Genomic DNA, 15,178 nt, shown 5'->3' with positions numbered 1-15,178 from the left:
CCAAACTGGAGCGGCTTAAAAAGGTAAAGAGCCACATACGCACATAAGTTTGGCTCTTAACTTTTGCGTAAGTATTCATCGGGCAAGATAGTTATATTTAACATAAAATTCTGCATATAAAAAAGTCATATTCACATATATTTTAATAGTATCTAATAAGTTTTGAATTATGAATTAACATCTACTAATTGATTAAATTCCATCCTTATAAAGTATTATTAGATTGATTTCACCCAATTATGGTACAAAATATCAAAGATAATATAATCAAATCGTTATCATTTTACAATGAGCAGATTAATTAAAGAGATTAAAAAGGCAGATTAATCAGATAAACCTATAATGCTACTGATATTCTTTTTTTCAGTAAGCAATTGTTTTTAATTAGTTAATTAAAATATATTTTTTTAATTTTAAAGGTCATAAAAATAAACAGTTCAACCTCGTTCGCAAAAATGCATATTTGTGCATATTTTATTTAAATAAGTGGGGTCAAATAGTTGGTATTGGTCGGAATAAGTACTATAATTCCAAGGACTTGATAGTGGATTTCTGTTTGATACTGGATGGAAAGTATTTGGGTTGCCCAAAGGTTTTAATTTGGTTCTTAAAATCTAACATAGAATTGCCAGTATTTTCCCACTATAAAACAAATTGGAAGGTAAAGTAGCATATCCTTAAAAAAAGAATTTTAACAAGAAAGTTTGATAAAATTGAAATATGAAAAAGTGAAATATAAATAAGTTTGCTGCGTTACCTCGTAGAATATTAAACCATATTTAATATATTAAGCACCCATTATTCTTGTCCATCTTAATAGTTTGAAATATTTTAAACAAAAATATATTTATGTAATTTTTTCTTCTTTATTTTAAAACATTTTTTAAATCGTAATAAAGCTCTTTTGAAATGTTATCACATAAGACTTCCACTCGCGCTTAACCGATGAGCCTCTTCAGGGCGGGCCTGCGGTACTCCTGCTCGACGTACTGGGGATGGGTGCGGATGTACTCCAGGCTCTTAAGGATGGCAGCTGGGATTGGGGGAGGAGTGGGCAGGAGAGCTCCCTGGGGCTGGTAGCCGTTCTCGTCGGCCACGTACGAGATCTGGACGAGCTCACCCTCGGGAGAGTACCAGGAGAATCCTCCGGTGGCGTGGTTTCCTCCAATTCCGGACTCCTGGGCGGCGATTCCGTTGCTGGTCTCGTACTGGTAGTTGTAGTTTCCCTCGGGCTGGATGTCGGAGCCGATCTTGGTGATGTAGGCACCAGCTTCCTGGTTGTAGGTGGCGGCACCGAAGGCGCAGGCCAGGACGGCGGAGGCGACGAGCAGCTATAAAGGCAGATGGATCCCAGTTAGTTACAAATTTTTGGATTGAGTCCATGGAAATATTTCAGGAAGTTCAAAATATCTTAAAGAATTCTAAACACATCTCGTTGCAGCTCGAAGTAAATATCCTTTTGACTTACGTAGCGGAACATCTTTGATGGCTTGGAGTGCGTTTGTCTAAACTGAGAGACGACTCTGAATGGTGACTATTCTGCAGACTGCTTAGGGTTTTATACCAATTCTCGACTTGAAACCAGATCCAACCGAAGCAACATTTACGCTCTGCTGCAGGAAACACATCTGAATAATAATAAAATCGAATAGCCAAAATTGACCAAACTGGAGCACTAAGAGTGACCTAAGAGCCAAAGAGCTACGAACAAGTTAAAAAATCCACTCTTTTAGTTTTCAATCAAACCAAGATGTGATGCACATTCACACAACTAAGGTGAATAAATAAGACAAGTAATCGAAATTATTTATGAAAATATTATACATACACTAAGGCCGTTTCAAGCATTAATTTTTCATAAATGAAGAGTTTTCCAAATACTTTAAAGCTTCATTAAAAAATAACAATATATTTTTTAAAAGGTTACCAATGCTATTTGTATGTTAACTAAGTTTATTTAGCGAGTCCTTATTTCCTTTAACATCATTTTTCGTAGCTAAGATTCTTTTCTAGGCACCTTATTCCTAGATTGTCACACATCGGTCGTACCAGCTTGACCGCTGCTGTGCGTGTGGGCACAGCAAAGAGCAAAAGTTAATACGAACCCCATGCGGCAATGTCAATGTCGCAGCCACATAGGTCTGCTTGGAGGTTCGAGATCCGCAGACTCCAGTTTCTGGTTCCAAATTCAGTTTCAGGCGGCGCACCCAAAAAATTGTATTAATTAAATGCATTTAAAACACCGACCAGTCTCGATACAATTTTAGCATAATTTATGGTTTTACTCCGGTCTGCTCAATGGTTAACTTTTCCAGTTCGATTCGTCAAACCTTTTCTGGCTCTACGCGTGTGTAAAGTCCGTCAGAGGTGCTGAAATGTGTGCGTTTAACAAATTGGGCCATTAAAGTGAGTTAATGCCTAATTGGTACACAAGTGAGATATCAAACTGGATTAACCCGTTGCCAGGCGCGCCTAATCCGCCTTATCCAAAATCCAAAGACTGCAAAACGTATCGTGTCACCAGCGGCACCTTTAATGCGATTTTTCGAAATATCAGCTCATATTCTAGCACAGTGGTTCGCAACTAGTTCTTAAGCCAGCAGGAAGTTGCAAAAAGTAATATTTTCTAATATTTTTGAACACCAGTCCTCAAAGTAGCGATTAATAGAATCAGATATAAGTAGAATCAAATATTGATATCCCATTTAGGGATGGGTTTTATTTGACTAATTTCTTTTTGCAGTTTTAAATATTTTGAAAATAAATAATATATTTTCCTTTTAAAATGAATTTAACAACATTATTTAAATCTATATGCAAAAAAAACCTTAAAAAATTTGTATATCCTTTTTTGAAGCCTTAGAATCTTTTGATCCTTTAATGACTGCATTCTGTACACTGTGCTGATAGGTTTTCGATGTGCCAATGAAATTATTCAACCTGGGGGGCATGGCCTTGGGCAGATATCCATCCGATGAGAACACGTCGCTCGTAAAACTAAACTTTATGACACGCCAATAGTGAAATAGTCCGTCTGGGCGGATCGATGGAAGTGCTTGTGTTGCGTTTAATACAAAGTTGGATTTGTGGGTTTCGGTAACATGGTAACGTGCCGAAGACATTCAAAAGATTTATTGATTTGTGCCGATTTTTTGGGCATAGTCTCGTGTTAATTCTGAGAACAGATCGAACATTGATTACGTATTTAGCACCCTTGGATTTGCTGTCGTCACGAAGTCAGTCGGGGCATCCCCTCTGAACTTTATTCCCATAATTATGCATAGTGCCGAGATACGATTATGATTATTAATTTAATGCCACTTATTAAGGTCTCTTAAAGTGTGGCTATAAGGTGATTGGATCTCTTAAAGCTTAGTCTTTACTGTCACTGATCAACCTTGTCGAAGTTTTCGCATAAATTTAAATAAATCATACTAAAATAGTTTTAAGTCGCTCAAATTAGTCGAATGTTGTTAGTCGTTTTAAGGGCCAAGTTTGGACTAGATGCCAAATGTAGAAATAAATCCCAAAAGATAGTACCGACATAAAAAGAGTAAGGTCGATTTGAGATGCCCAAAATGATGACATTTGATATATTTGAGTGACTACTTATTAACGATTATCTTTTGTACTCTGATCGATATTCAAAAACTGCATCATTCGTTCGGTCAGCAACGTTTTAAGCGTAAACTAGTTACAAATATTATATTATTTTTAGTCGATTTATTCGGTTTTCTCGTTTCTTTTTTCATTAATAAACAAATTGGCATCGCTTTGAGATGCGCGTCAATGGCTTCGGCGGCTTCAATAATTCACACCGATTTTGGGCTATAGATATGTATAATTTCGTATATAATCTCTCAGGTTTCGATTCAGTTTTATGCAGATCAGGCGTCAATATTGGTGCAAGTTTTGTCAACCAATCCGAAAAGAATTTATAATTTATTTTTCCCATGCCAATCTTAACATAAAGGGAATCGTATTTCTAATGAGAACTGAATGTTTTTGATTTTTAAGCACAGGCGAAATATACACTATTTTAAATTAAATTGAAATATTACAAAATATTATATATTACCAATCGTTCGAAAAAATGTAGATAAGCAAAACTTATTGGATTACTTTTCATTTTAAAGAATATTTTATTTGATTTACTTAGATTTATTTTCATTTATTTCACTTACTCCCATTTAAAGTGGGAACTTACTTTTATGTTTTTTAACTAGCAAATAGTTTATAAATAATACATTTATGTTATAAATAATACATTTAATGCCTAGGTCAAAGCAAACACAACCCGCTTATTTCGAGGCAAATAATTTTATTCAAGCTGCTTTAAAAGGTTGTCATGTGTCCAAACATAAAGACTTCATTATTAGTGTATTAAATTGAATGCAAATTAATTGGGCTGAACTCGTGTGCATATTAATTAGACTAAAACTGAAACTGAAACTGATACATATATTGCCAAATATGTCATATTGACTTTTAGCATTTTCCCATAACCTGTTGGCCTTCCGGGATGTCATAGAGCGGGTAATATTTAAATGGCTTTTAGCAGCGAGTTGCGAGATTATTAATGTAGTTTTCCAAAAATGAACTGGCTCTTAATTTATAGGACTCCTAATTTGAAGATGACTTTTAGCACCTTGCACAATGTTGTTTGCTTGAGAACCAATATTATTTTTTATTTGAATAATAATAATAATAAGAATAGTAAAGATTATATTTCGTATCGAAATAAAACATAACTTCCTAAAGAATTTGAGGAAGTTAAGAGGCAGGCTCCTGGATTTTTGTCAGTAGTGATTTTATTTCAAATAAAATTTTAAGTCAACACGAAATTTTGACCAAGCTTAATTTCTCAAGAGGTTGATGAACACACCCAGAAACGTAAAAAGTAATGTAAGCGAAATGTTTAATAAATAAAAGTATTTAAAAATTCAAAAATTTTCCTAAAGAAACTTGTCATTTTATATATAATGATTTACTTTATTTATGGAATAAGTTTTGGGAATTTATTTATTATTTTTCCTTTTAAATTTTAGCGGTAATCAGATAGTCTTGCTAAGTAGCGCCAGAGGGCGCTCTTCGCGAACAGCTGTGACTCTGCTTCTTTCTTGTCGTTCACCCGGACGCGTGTTTGTATCCATCTCGCTCGCACTCGCCTAGCTCGAAACGAGACGAATTTTATCATTTAATTTTATTTTGACCAAATTACGAGCGCTGCGCAGAAAATGCTGGCCCACAGGATGCAGCTTTGGAGGACAACGAACGCGGCAATGGCCATGAGTTCCGCAGCCGGTCGTTTCACCCCACAGGTGAGTGAAGATCATTGAAAAAGAGCCGGCGACCTGTGACATAACCTGCAAGTTGGCCAATGTTTGTGTTCGAAAATGTACCCAAATTTCAATGAAAACTCTGTTTTCTAGGCATCCGCGGGTGGCAGGAGAGATCTCCACCTCCAAAGGCTTACCAGGGGCAGCAGTCTGCCCTTAACGGCCCCCGGAAACTGGTCTTATCTCGGCCAGCTTCGTTTCGCCAGCGGTGGAGCAACTGCGGCGGGAGTTTCAGCCACCAAAGGCGAGGAGTTCATGCAGGCTGTGCCGAAAACGGAACTAGTGGATTTGCCGGACATACCCGCCGCTCCAGTGCCTCCACCCACAGATGGTCTGAATGTAATTGATGTGATGAATGCCGCTGGCGAACCCTCCTTCGCCTCCATTGGCTTGGGCGGCTGGTCGCCGGTGGGCATGGTACAGAACTGCATGGAATTCTTGCACTGCACGTGGGAAATTCCCTGGTGGGGCACCATCGCCATTGGAACGCTCGCAGTGCGAACCATAATCTTTCCATTGGTCATCTTGGCCCAGAGGAACTCTGCCAAGATGAACAACAATATGCCGCAGATGCAGATGCTGCAGCTGAAAATGACCGAGGCCAGGCAGTCGGGAAATGCCATTGAATCCGCTCGTTATGCCCAGGAAATGATGCTCTTCATGCGGGAGAAGGGCGTCAATCCGCTCAAGAACATGGTAGTTCCCTTAGCCCAGGCACCGCTCTTCATTAGCTTCTTCATGGGACTGCGACAGATGGCCAACGCCCCAGTGGAATCGATGCGGGATGGAGGACTCTTCTGGTTCACGGATCTCACAATGGCGGATCCATACTACCTGCTGCCCTTGATCACCAGTGCCACGTTGTACCTGACCATTGAGATCGGAACGGATTCGGCACGCTTATCGGCTGCCAACATGAACACCATGAAATATGTGCTCAGAGCACTGCCCATTGTGATCTTCCCGTTCACGATGAACTTCCCCGCTGCCATTTTGACCTATTGGGCCTGCAGTAACTTTATATCGTTGGGACAGGTTGCGGTGCTGAGGATTCCCTCTGTGAGGGAGTACTTTAAGATCGAAAAGATGTTGACCCATGCGCCTAGTGCACTGCCACCCAAGAAGGGATTCGTCGGCGGAATGAAGGAGTGTAAGTAACAGGGATATTCCCACTTCATTTTTTAGCTCTTTCGATTTTCAACCTTTCTTTTCCAGCCTGGGACAACATGAAGATTTCGAAAGAAATCGAGGAGCGACAGCGCCTGGACGAGATCCGATTCGCCAAGGCCGGCAAGGGTCCGCTGGTCAAGACGTACAAGTTCGATCCCACGAAGGTGGCAAAACCCATCTCCGCGGAGCCGCACATGCGGCTAAAGGAGCCGCCGAACAAGCAGGGATAGTTCCTCGCATCCTGTAATCGCCGCTGAGCGCTGTGTCCTGTTACGTTAATTTAACCCCTTAGTCTATAGTCCTTCATCGTCCGATCGTTTTGCTGCTAAAATATAATTTGTAAATGCACAGAGGCAAACTTTTTGCTGATGAAACCTGATTTGAGAAGTTGGAGACAAAGTTTTGGTAGATGTAATCGCTGTAAAATAAACTCGTCATGGAAGATACGAATGTATATATGAATACATGACCAGTCATAAATTAACTCAGTGTTTTCAGTTCAAATAAGATACGGTCTTGAGTGACAATCAAATATACAATTAATTGCGGATAGCTAACACATTGTTATTACTATAACAAATATGGAAATGCTCCTCAAATACTATTAGCCTCAGTTTAAATGCTGTACAATCATTGAGTTAGACTAAAAAATCAAAAACCATCAATCATCAATCGATGCCGGGGTGGATTTTCAAGTTGCTGACCTCGATTACTAGCTATTAGTTAGCATAGGCTCAGATAATAAATAAAAGATTTAATAGCAATTCTAATAACTAGAGAAGTAGAAGAGGTCTTTACCTCATAAATGGATTCGCAAAGCATTTACATGTTTTTAATGGCAAACCATAAAGCTAGGTTGGATAGTTTAAAAACCATTTTGGATAACAAGTCTAGTCATGGACAAAAAAAACAATGATAATACCTAACCATACGTGGAAAGCAAACTTGAAATAGGAAATAATTTAGTTTCTCTGACCGATAATTAGATTTGAGCAAAAGGTTATTACTACTACTTAACTAGCTGAGCAAGAGGAGAACCTAATAAATTTACGATATATGGCCAATGTTATTGCTAGCTATTAATAACAAACAATTAAGATAAATAAACATTACCATATCTCAAAAAATAAAATCGCTCCAAATTTCGGAAAGGTGAAGCTGGCACAAACTTCTTTTAAACCAATATTATTATTACTAAACCAACATAATTGTATTTATACATATATCCAAAACGAGGATAAAATCATGTAGTTAACCCTTGGCGGCGATGCACTGGTTGATCACCTCGGCGAGGTGTTTGTTCTCCAGAGCGGCGGCCACTCGTTCCTTGTCCGCCAGTTGCTTGTTCACCGCCAGCTCGGAGGCGTGCGTGCCGGGCGTTATTTCCACGGTGACCTTGAAGCGGGGTGGCAGCGAGCGGAGCAACTTCACCCGGATGGAAAGGCCAATCAAAGTGGCCATCGAGCAATGGGGAATCGTCGGGGTGAAGCTGATGTGCACGGAATTCTGGCCATCGTTTATCCGGATGAGATCTTCCTGCACCACATGCAACTCCTCCAGGGTCAAGGGATGTTCCGGGTCATTTATATTTCTAATGAGATCTGGTTAAACGATTTAAAATATATATTCCTCAGGTATCTTCTTTGATCTCACCAAAAATCTCTCGTTTGTCAAATGGATCCGGCACGCTTTCGTCTTCTTCGTTGGCGGTTAATACCCTTTCCTTGATCCTGTCATAGACATTGGGGTTGATGTTCTCGATTTCCGTGGGCATTTTGTACTGTTCTTTCCTTGAAAACCCTTTATTTACACGTTTTTATTTGACGAAGAACAAACTGAAACAATAAGTTATGTCTTTCAGTGTGTCCGCACTTTTCAGACTATTAGATGCTAAATAACACCACATTCAGTTTATGGTGTGCACACACTTCTTGGGCGCCAAATTTATTTGAATTTGAAATTGATCTCATTTTGTTAATTTTATTAACCAGAACATTTAATTAAGTATACATTTATGCGCGCCTCACACAATTAAGGTTAGTTAGTGATGTTAAGTGCAATCTTTTTAATTAATGGCAGTAGCCTTTTTTTAGGTTGGAATTATTTGAATACAAATTCAGGAAATTCAGAGCAATTACTAGATCAATCAAATCACACCGTACATTTCCAGGAAAACATCGTACAATTGATATGTTTACCTGTCATCTTACGTAAAGGGCGTAATTACAGACGACTCGCGATCCATATTTATGTGCTCTTCAAATTAGCTGGGGAAATACTTAACTTAAGTTAGCCAAGCTTAACTTTTTTGCGAGCCAGTGCTAAATGGCAAGCAGATGTGGATGAGGATGAGTCCGTACTTGGCGCTGCTGACTAAGCCTTGAGCCCATTTCGCCGGCCAAACCCGCTTTTATTTTCCATATTTTTATTCCATTTTGCCGCTTTTACGAGAAGCAGCGATGCCGAGAAGCCGGCGCACTTGACGCCGATTTCCTCGGGTTATAATTAGCCAGACTTATCAATATCAACGTAGAAAAGCAGATTTACATTGTGAACGGGTTTCCGCGCACTTGGAGTGCATCTATTCGCAATTAGCACCGAATTACAAACTGGTTAACAGCCGCTGCCAACGGAGTGGAGAAGCTTCCGATCGCCCAGTTGGGTTTATAAAATGGGTCGCCACTTGGCTCAGATCAGCAGTTTGGTTCACATCTCCAAGCGTTCAGCATGAAGTCGGTCGTAAGTCTTTAAGATCACCCAGGAAAAGTGAAAATGCTATCGAAGTTTTCCATACAAACTATTGTAATCGGCTAATTAAAGAGTGCCATAAATTTTAACTTTTGAATGAAAATATTCAACAATCAAAAATACGTTTTAATGTATATGTTTTTCACATTTTCTTAGATTATTCTCTTAGCTCTGGTGGCTTTCTCCCACGCAGCACCTTTGGATGTTAAGGAGTCTACCTCTGGGGAGCTCTCCAGGCCCAGTCCCATCAGTCCCGATGTGCTCGTTGATCCCAAGCCCACCGCCAAGGTAGTCTTGCTGAAGGATGCTCCCGTCCTTAATCGCCAGAGGCGTAATGAACCCAAGAAACCCGACAGCGTGAAGGCCCACGAACAGCTGCATCACTCTGAATCGGCCGTTCCTGAACATCATGAGCAGAAGCCTTCTCCGGCTGGGGCACATGACCACAAGCACAAGAGGGAAGCTCACCACGAGGAGGGTGACCATGGTGACGATGCGGTGCCCCAGAAGGAGGAAGTGAAGCAAGCTCCGGAGGCCCATGAAGCCAAGAAGGAAAAGCGAGAGGCTCACCACGAGGAGGGTCACCAAGACCACGAGGCTCCTCATAAGGAGGAAGTGAAGCAGGCCCCCGAAGCTCATGATGCCAAAAAGGAAAAGCGAGAGGCTCACCACGAGGAGGGCCACCATGGTGACGATGCAGCTCCCCATAAGGACGAAGTGAAGCAGGCTCCCGAAGCACATGAAGACAAGAAGGAAAAGAGGGAAGTTCACCACGAGGAGGGCCACAAGGATGAGGCGGGTGATCGTCCTCAGGTGGAGGATCTTTCGCTGCCCCATGCCCTGCCCGCTGTGGCTCACACCGCCGAGCTGCCCAAGAAGCAGGAAAAGCGCGAGACTGTGGAGAAACCCGACAGCGTGAAGGCCCGTGAGTCGCTCCAGCACAATCCCCAGCGATCCGAGGAGCTCCACAAGGCCATTGAATCTCTGGCCGGCGGAAAGGCGCCGGAACAGCGTCACCAGCGCGATATTCCCGTGCCCACGCAAACCAAAGCCACCACCACCAATCTCCCATCCACCAGCAAGTCGGAGCTGGGAAGCACCACTCCGTCCATCCACAATCTCCACATTCCCCATCCCATTCCCGTGGCCGAGCTCTTCGAGAAGAACAAGCATGCGGATAAGTCCACTTCCAGTTCGGAGGAAAGCAAGGAGAAAGCTAAGGCCTAGGCTTCCCATGCCAAAAGTCGCTAATGAAACCATCACGAGATTTGTAGTCAGCGAAACGAACTAAAATAAACACAAATATTTACATGCTTATATAAAAAGACTGGGTGTTAATTATTTAATAAATATTTAGGTGAATGTCTATAAAAAAAAGCACTTAATACAATAGGGAAACTAAAAAAAGGTATCTATAGCATTTCATTTAATAAAACTTAAAAAAATATATGAAGCTTTAAATGTAGTTCGTATTTGTTAATAATACTTCACACTACATGTTCCCAACACTTTGGTAATAATAAATTTAAGAACATTGTACCGATTTTAAGCGCCTTCAAGCGCATTAAATTTTTATGCGTTAAAGTAGCTTCCTGGTAACAAATTTAATTTATGTTCTAGGCAAAGGCGTGGAATGGTTATTATAGTAATGCTGTATTGCAGTATTTTTAGAATTTTACCACCATATAGGCAACAATTCAAATGCGAGACTCCACGAACTTGCCTATAAATTCGAGTAACTTAACTACGCGCTTCTCGTAAAAAAACATTGAATATTTACGTAAGCACCTCTTCGCTAATTATTCACTAAATATTTATGGCATCCACGTACCTAACTGCTATTTTATTCACTACTCTAATGTAAGTAATCAGTAATATAAATATAAACAGCCAGACTTAATGTAACAATAAACAACGTATTGTTTGCCTCGGTTTTTTCCATTCTATCTGTAAATTTTCGCTATAATTATAATGACAATTATAACAAGTAGGTACTGAAGTGTAATTACGAAGCTGAATTTAGATGTCTTGGTCTTAATTTGATAGTTATTGCATATTCAAAAAGCATTACAAATGCCTCATTTAAAAACAAAATGCAAATTAAGTTGCTTTAACAAAGTTTATAAAATTAACTTTATGTTTGTACATCTGCAAAGATCCTCAACTAGGTTGTTCTAACTAGGTTTCTTCTAATTATTTCCTATATGCTTAGTCATTTGGCTAAGTAGTTCTCCTCCTCCGACTTTCCGAAGTAATCGTCGGATTTGTAGATCTCCACAGGCTGATATTCCGCCTCTACGAGATTGGATCGTGGCAGGGAGCTGAGTGTGCTGGAATCGCTGGCACCTAACTTAGCCTTCAGGGGCTTCAGGAGAAGTCCCTTCAGGCTGTAGTCTGTGACATGCAGCTCCTCCTCTGCTATATCCACAGATCTTTCCATTTCGGACAAATTTGCACTAACTACACCCACAAATTGCTCCAGACCATCGATTCTTGTCTTCAGTTGCTCGAAACTGTCTGCGAAACCCAGGATGGCGCACACATTGTTTGCCATCATGCCATTGGATTCCGCACGCACCTAAAAGTCAATAAACTATTAGTAACATCACTAATTTTAAAGAAAACAACTAACCGAAGCCAGCAAAGTCTCAAATTCATCCAATCTGGCCAGCATATCCTCGATATTCGTGCACAGTGGATTTATCTCCTTCTCCAGATCGGCGCTCTGCAGTATCTTGGCATAGTCCCGTGATACATTCTCAATATTCGATTGCATATTTCAGGCGTTGTTTTAATTAACTGAATATTTGTAAATATAAGCAACAATTGTTTTCTCTTTCGACCAGTGTGACCATATGTGAGGAGGGTAAAACTCCAATCAGTTAAAGTGTGACCCCAAAGTATTTTCTCGCTGTCCCGCTGCTGCTGCGGTCATACTGTTTTCTATTGATTTTGGAAATTGGTAGCTTGCAGCATTTGCTTGGATTTGTAGCACGATGAGTGGATATCGAGGCATAGGCGGTGGGGGATTCCCCTACCGCAGGCCAGCAAGTTCCGGCACCAACATGAACGCCGTACCGCCGCCCCCGATTCTGAATGCCCGTGGCTATACTGGTTCCCGCGGAGGAGCAAACCGTGGCGGGGTCACCGGGAGCACTTCATCGACGTCCAAGCACGGCTACTCCACCCTGGACTCCATCAGCCAGTACACCAATGCCACCAATCTGGTTGGCAAAAGAAAGCACCACACGGACGATGACTATTTCGATGATGACGATGAGCCCAGGGAAAAGGAGATAGAACAAGCGTATATACCGGCACCAGGATCCCCGGGAGCCCCGCCAACGTCGGCCAAAAAGCAAGAGGATACCGATTCGGATGAGGATCCGCTCGAGCAGTTCATGGCGGGCATCAACCAGCAGGTGGAGAAGGAGAAGCGCCAACAAGCACCTAAGGCACCAACTCAGGCGGTGAGAGGTGACATCGATGACGAGGACGACGAGGAGAGCTACTATCGCTACATGAAGGAGAATCCAAATGCTGGACTTCGTGACGAGGGATCCGACCAGGAAATCGAATACGATGAGGATGGCAATCCCATAGCCCCACCGAAGAAAAAGGACATTGATCCCCTGCCGCCCATCTACCATTCCGAAATCGAGTACGAACCCTTCGAGAAGAACTTTTACACACAGCATGACGACATAGCTGCCCTGGATGAGGAGCAAGTCCGGGAATTAAGGCGCACACTGGGCGTAAAGGTCACTGGTCCATCCCCACCCAAACCAGTCACCTCCTTCGGCCATTTCGGTTTCGATGAGCAGCTCATCAAGGCCGTGAGGAAAGCGGAGTACACACAGCCCACACCCATCCAGGCACAAGCAGTGCCCACAGCCCTGTCCGGCAGAGACATCATTGGCATAGCCAAAACTGGTTCCGGTAAGACAGCAGCTTTCATCTGGCCCATGCTAATGCATGTGATGGATCAGAAACAGCTGAAGCCAGGCGACGGACCCATAGGTCTTATCCTAGCACCCACACGCGAGCTTTCCCTGCAGATCTACAACGAGGCCAAGAAGTTTGGCAAGGTCTACAACCTGAACGTGGTCTGCTGCTACGGCGGAGGCTCCAAATGGGAGCAAAGTAAAGCTCTGGAACAGGGAGCGGAAATTATTGTGGCCACGCCAGGACGTATGATAGATATGGTCAAGATGAAGGCCACCAATCTGAGGAGGGTCACTTTCCTAGTGCTTGACGAGGCCGACCGTATGTTCCACATGGGCTTTGAGCCCCAGGTTCGCTCCATCTGCAACCACGTGCGTCCAGATCGCCAATGCCTGATGTTTTCGGCCACCTTTAAGAAGCGAATTGAACGTCTGGCCAGGGATGTCCTTTCCGATCCCGTGAGAATAGTGCAGGGAGATCTAAACGAGGCAAATCAGGACATCACTCAGTCTGTGTACGTCTTCCCCAATCCTCTGCAGAAATGGAATTGGCTGCTGTGCCACCTGGTGAAGTTCCTTTCCGAAGGAAGCGTCCTGATCTTCGTGACTAAGAAAGTAGATGCCGAAACGGTGTCTAACAATCTTTTAATTAAGGAGTACAATTGTCTTTTACTCCACGGCGATATGGATCAAGCGGACAGAAACAAGGTCATCACTCAGTTTAAGAGAAAAGAGTGCGATATTCTAGTGGCCACCGACGTGGCAGCCAGAGGATTGGATATACCCCATATCAGGAATGTGGTAAACTACGACACAGCCAGGGACATTGAAACCCACACGCACAGAATTGGAAGAACGGGCAGAGCCGGTGAAAAGGGTAATGCATTCACTCTAGTCACCGATAAGGACAAGGAGTTCGCTGGTCATCTGGTGCGTAACTTGGAGGGCGCCGATCAGGTAGTGCCCGACGATCTGATGGAGCTGGCCATGAAGAGTTCCTGGTTCCGCAGCTCACGCTTCAAGCAGGGCAAGGGAAAGAGACCGACAAATACCCACACAGGATTGGGCTATCGGGAGAGAGGAAATGGAGGTGGCTATGGTTCGGCTGGTGGCTCGGAATCCACTGCCAGTGTGTCTGCCAAAAATCCTTCCGACGGACCCTCTAGCAAATCCTTTTCAAGCTCAGGACCAGCCACAGATCGCTATACAGCGATGAGGGAGGCATTCCGATCCCAGTATAACAACCAGTTCCGTGCGTCCAGCGATCGCACTTGGGAGAAAACTCTGCCGGACTCGGGAGTTTTCGCTGCGCCAATGGCACCGCCCCCATCATCAACGCAGGGTGCTTCCGCCTCATCGGCCAACAGCAGCAACCAGGATGCCAAAAGAGCCAAGAAGAGTCGCTGGAATTGAACACAATTAACTGATGCTGCTTTTTGGTTTATTTCTCTTCGTATTATTTAATGTGTATTTGCTTTTGTTCCATCGTTTAAAATTACAACTTATGAACTAAATTTAAACATATTATATATAATCAGATATATACCATGTTCATTCATAAAGATTACGTTAGTTAAATACTCGTATGTACAACTCTCTTCCTTCGCAGCAAGTTCCAGCGAACGATCCCACAGATCCAAATAAAAATCTTCATTAATTGTAATCATGGTTATGTGTATTTTATTTTAAATAAAATCACATTTGCGCATCCCAACTGCCTATCGATATTGTTAATCGTTAATCGTGTTCTTTCATTTTAATTTTTCATTTCATTAAGCGAGAGAAGAAATCGAACTGGAATATCGAAATCTTGAAGCTAAATTGTTCGTTTAATCATTATGAAATATTGTTTTACAATGAAACCACTACGAATTTTGTTTCTTTTTCGCTTTTGGATATACGTGTTTATATAATAATTAATTAATTACGTGTGTTTTTGATAACATTGAGAAGAGATTTGAGATTCATTTAACTACC

General features: G+C 41.9%; 6 protein-coding genes across 6 annotated transcripts; 3 read left to right on the top strand and 3 right to left on the bottom strand.

The window, feature by feature from the left end:
* Nucleotides 1-890: 890 nt before the first annotated feature.
* LOC6605189 (larval cuticle protein 4) lies at nt 891-1,571 on the bottom strand. The gene is made up of 2 exons (XM_002029992.2): nt 1,469-1,571; nt 891-1,331 (listed from the first exon to the last, which is right to left on the bottom strand). The coding sequence occupies exons 1-2, from the start codon at nt 1,478-1,480 to the stop codon at nt 939-941; spliced, it is 405 nt and encodes a 134-aa protein (XP_002030028.1). The 5' UTR covers nt 1,481-1,571; the 3' UTR covers nt 891-938.
* A 3,531-nt stretch (nt 1,572-5,102) lies between these two features.
* On the top strand, nt 5,103-7,066 carry LOC6605188 (mitochondrial inner membrane protein OXA1L). The gene is made up of 3 exons (XM_002029991.2): nt 5,103-5,321; nt 5,433-6,489; nt 6,555-7,066. Exons 1-3 carry the CDS (start codon nt 5,238-5,240, stop codon nt 6,737-6,739), a joined length of 1,326 nt encoding a protein of 441 aa, XP_002030027.1. The 5' UTR covers nt 5,103-5,237; the 3' UTR covers nt 6,740-7,066.
* A 585-nt stretch (nt 7,067-7,651) lies between these two features.
* On the bottom strand, nt 7,652-8,541 carry LOC6605187 (MIP18 family protein galla-2). The gene is made up of 2 exons (XM_002029990.2): nt 8,163-8,541; nt 7,652-8,110 (listed from the first exon to the last, which is right to left on the bottom strand). The coding sequence occupies exons 1-2, from the start codon at nt 8,281-8,283 to the stop codon at nt 7,761-7,763; spliced, it is 471 nt and encodes a 156-aa protein (XP_002030026.1). The 5' UTR covers nt 8,284-8,541; the 3' UTR covers nt 7,652-7,760.
* Nucleotides 8,542-9,138: 597 nt separating this feature from the next.
* Nucleotides 9,139-10,582, top strand: LOC6605186 (sarcoplasmic reticulum histidine-rich calcium-binding protein). The gene is made up of 2 exons (XM_002029989.2): nt 9,139-9,248; nt 9,414-10,582. Exons 1-2 carry the CDS (start codon nt 9,237-9,239, stop codon nt 10,482-10,484), a joined length of 1,083 nt encoding a protein of 360 aa, XP_002030025.1. The 5' UTR covers nt 9,139-9,236; the 3' UTR covers nt 10,485-10,582.
* Nucleotides 10,583-10,894: 312 nt separating this feature from the next.
* On the bottom strand, nt 10,895-12,123 carry LOC6605185 (biogenesis of lysosome-related organelles complex 1 subunit 4). Its single transcript, XM_002029988.2, has 2 exons — nt 11,890-12,123; nt 10,895-11,835 (listed from the first exon to the last, which is right to left on the bottom strand). The coding sequence occupies exons 1-2, from the start codon at nt 12,031-12,033 to the stop codon at nt 11,470-11,472; spliced, it is 510 nt and encodes a 169-aa protein (XP_002030024.1). The 5' UTR covers nt 12,034-12,123; the 3' UTR covers nt 10,895-11,469.
* Nucleotides 12,124-12,191: 68 nt separating this feature from the next.
* Nucleotides 12,192-14,864, top strand: LOC6605184 (ATP-dependent RNA helicase DDX42). The gene has a single exon (XM_002029987.2). The coding sequence runs from the start codon at nt 12,254-12,256 to the stop codon at nt 14,612-14,614; it is 2,361 nt and encodes a 786-aa protein (XP_002030023.1). The 5' UTR covers nt 12,192-12,253; the 3' UTR covers nt 14,615-14,864.
* Nucleotides 14,865-15,178: the final 314 nt, after the last annotated feature.

The sequence above is a fragment of the Drosophila sechellia genome, chromosome 3L (genome assembly GCF_004382195.2).
Source record: "Drosophila sechellia strain sech25 chromosome 3L, ASM438219v1, whole genome shotgun sequence".
NCBI classification, from domain to species: domain Eukaryota; kingdom Metazoa; phylum Arthropoda; class Insecta; order Diptera; family Drosophilidae; genus Drosophila; species Drosophila sechellia.
This window is presented reverse-complemented; position numbering and strand designations above follow the sequence as displayed.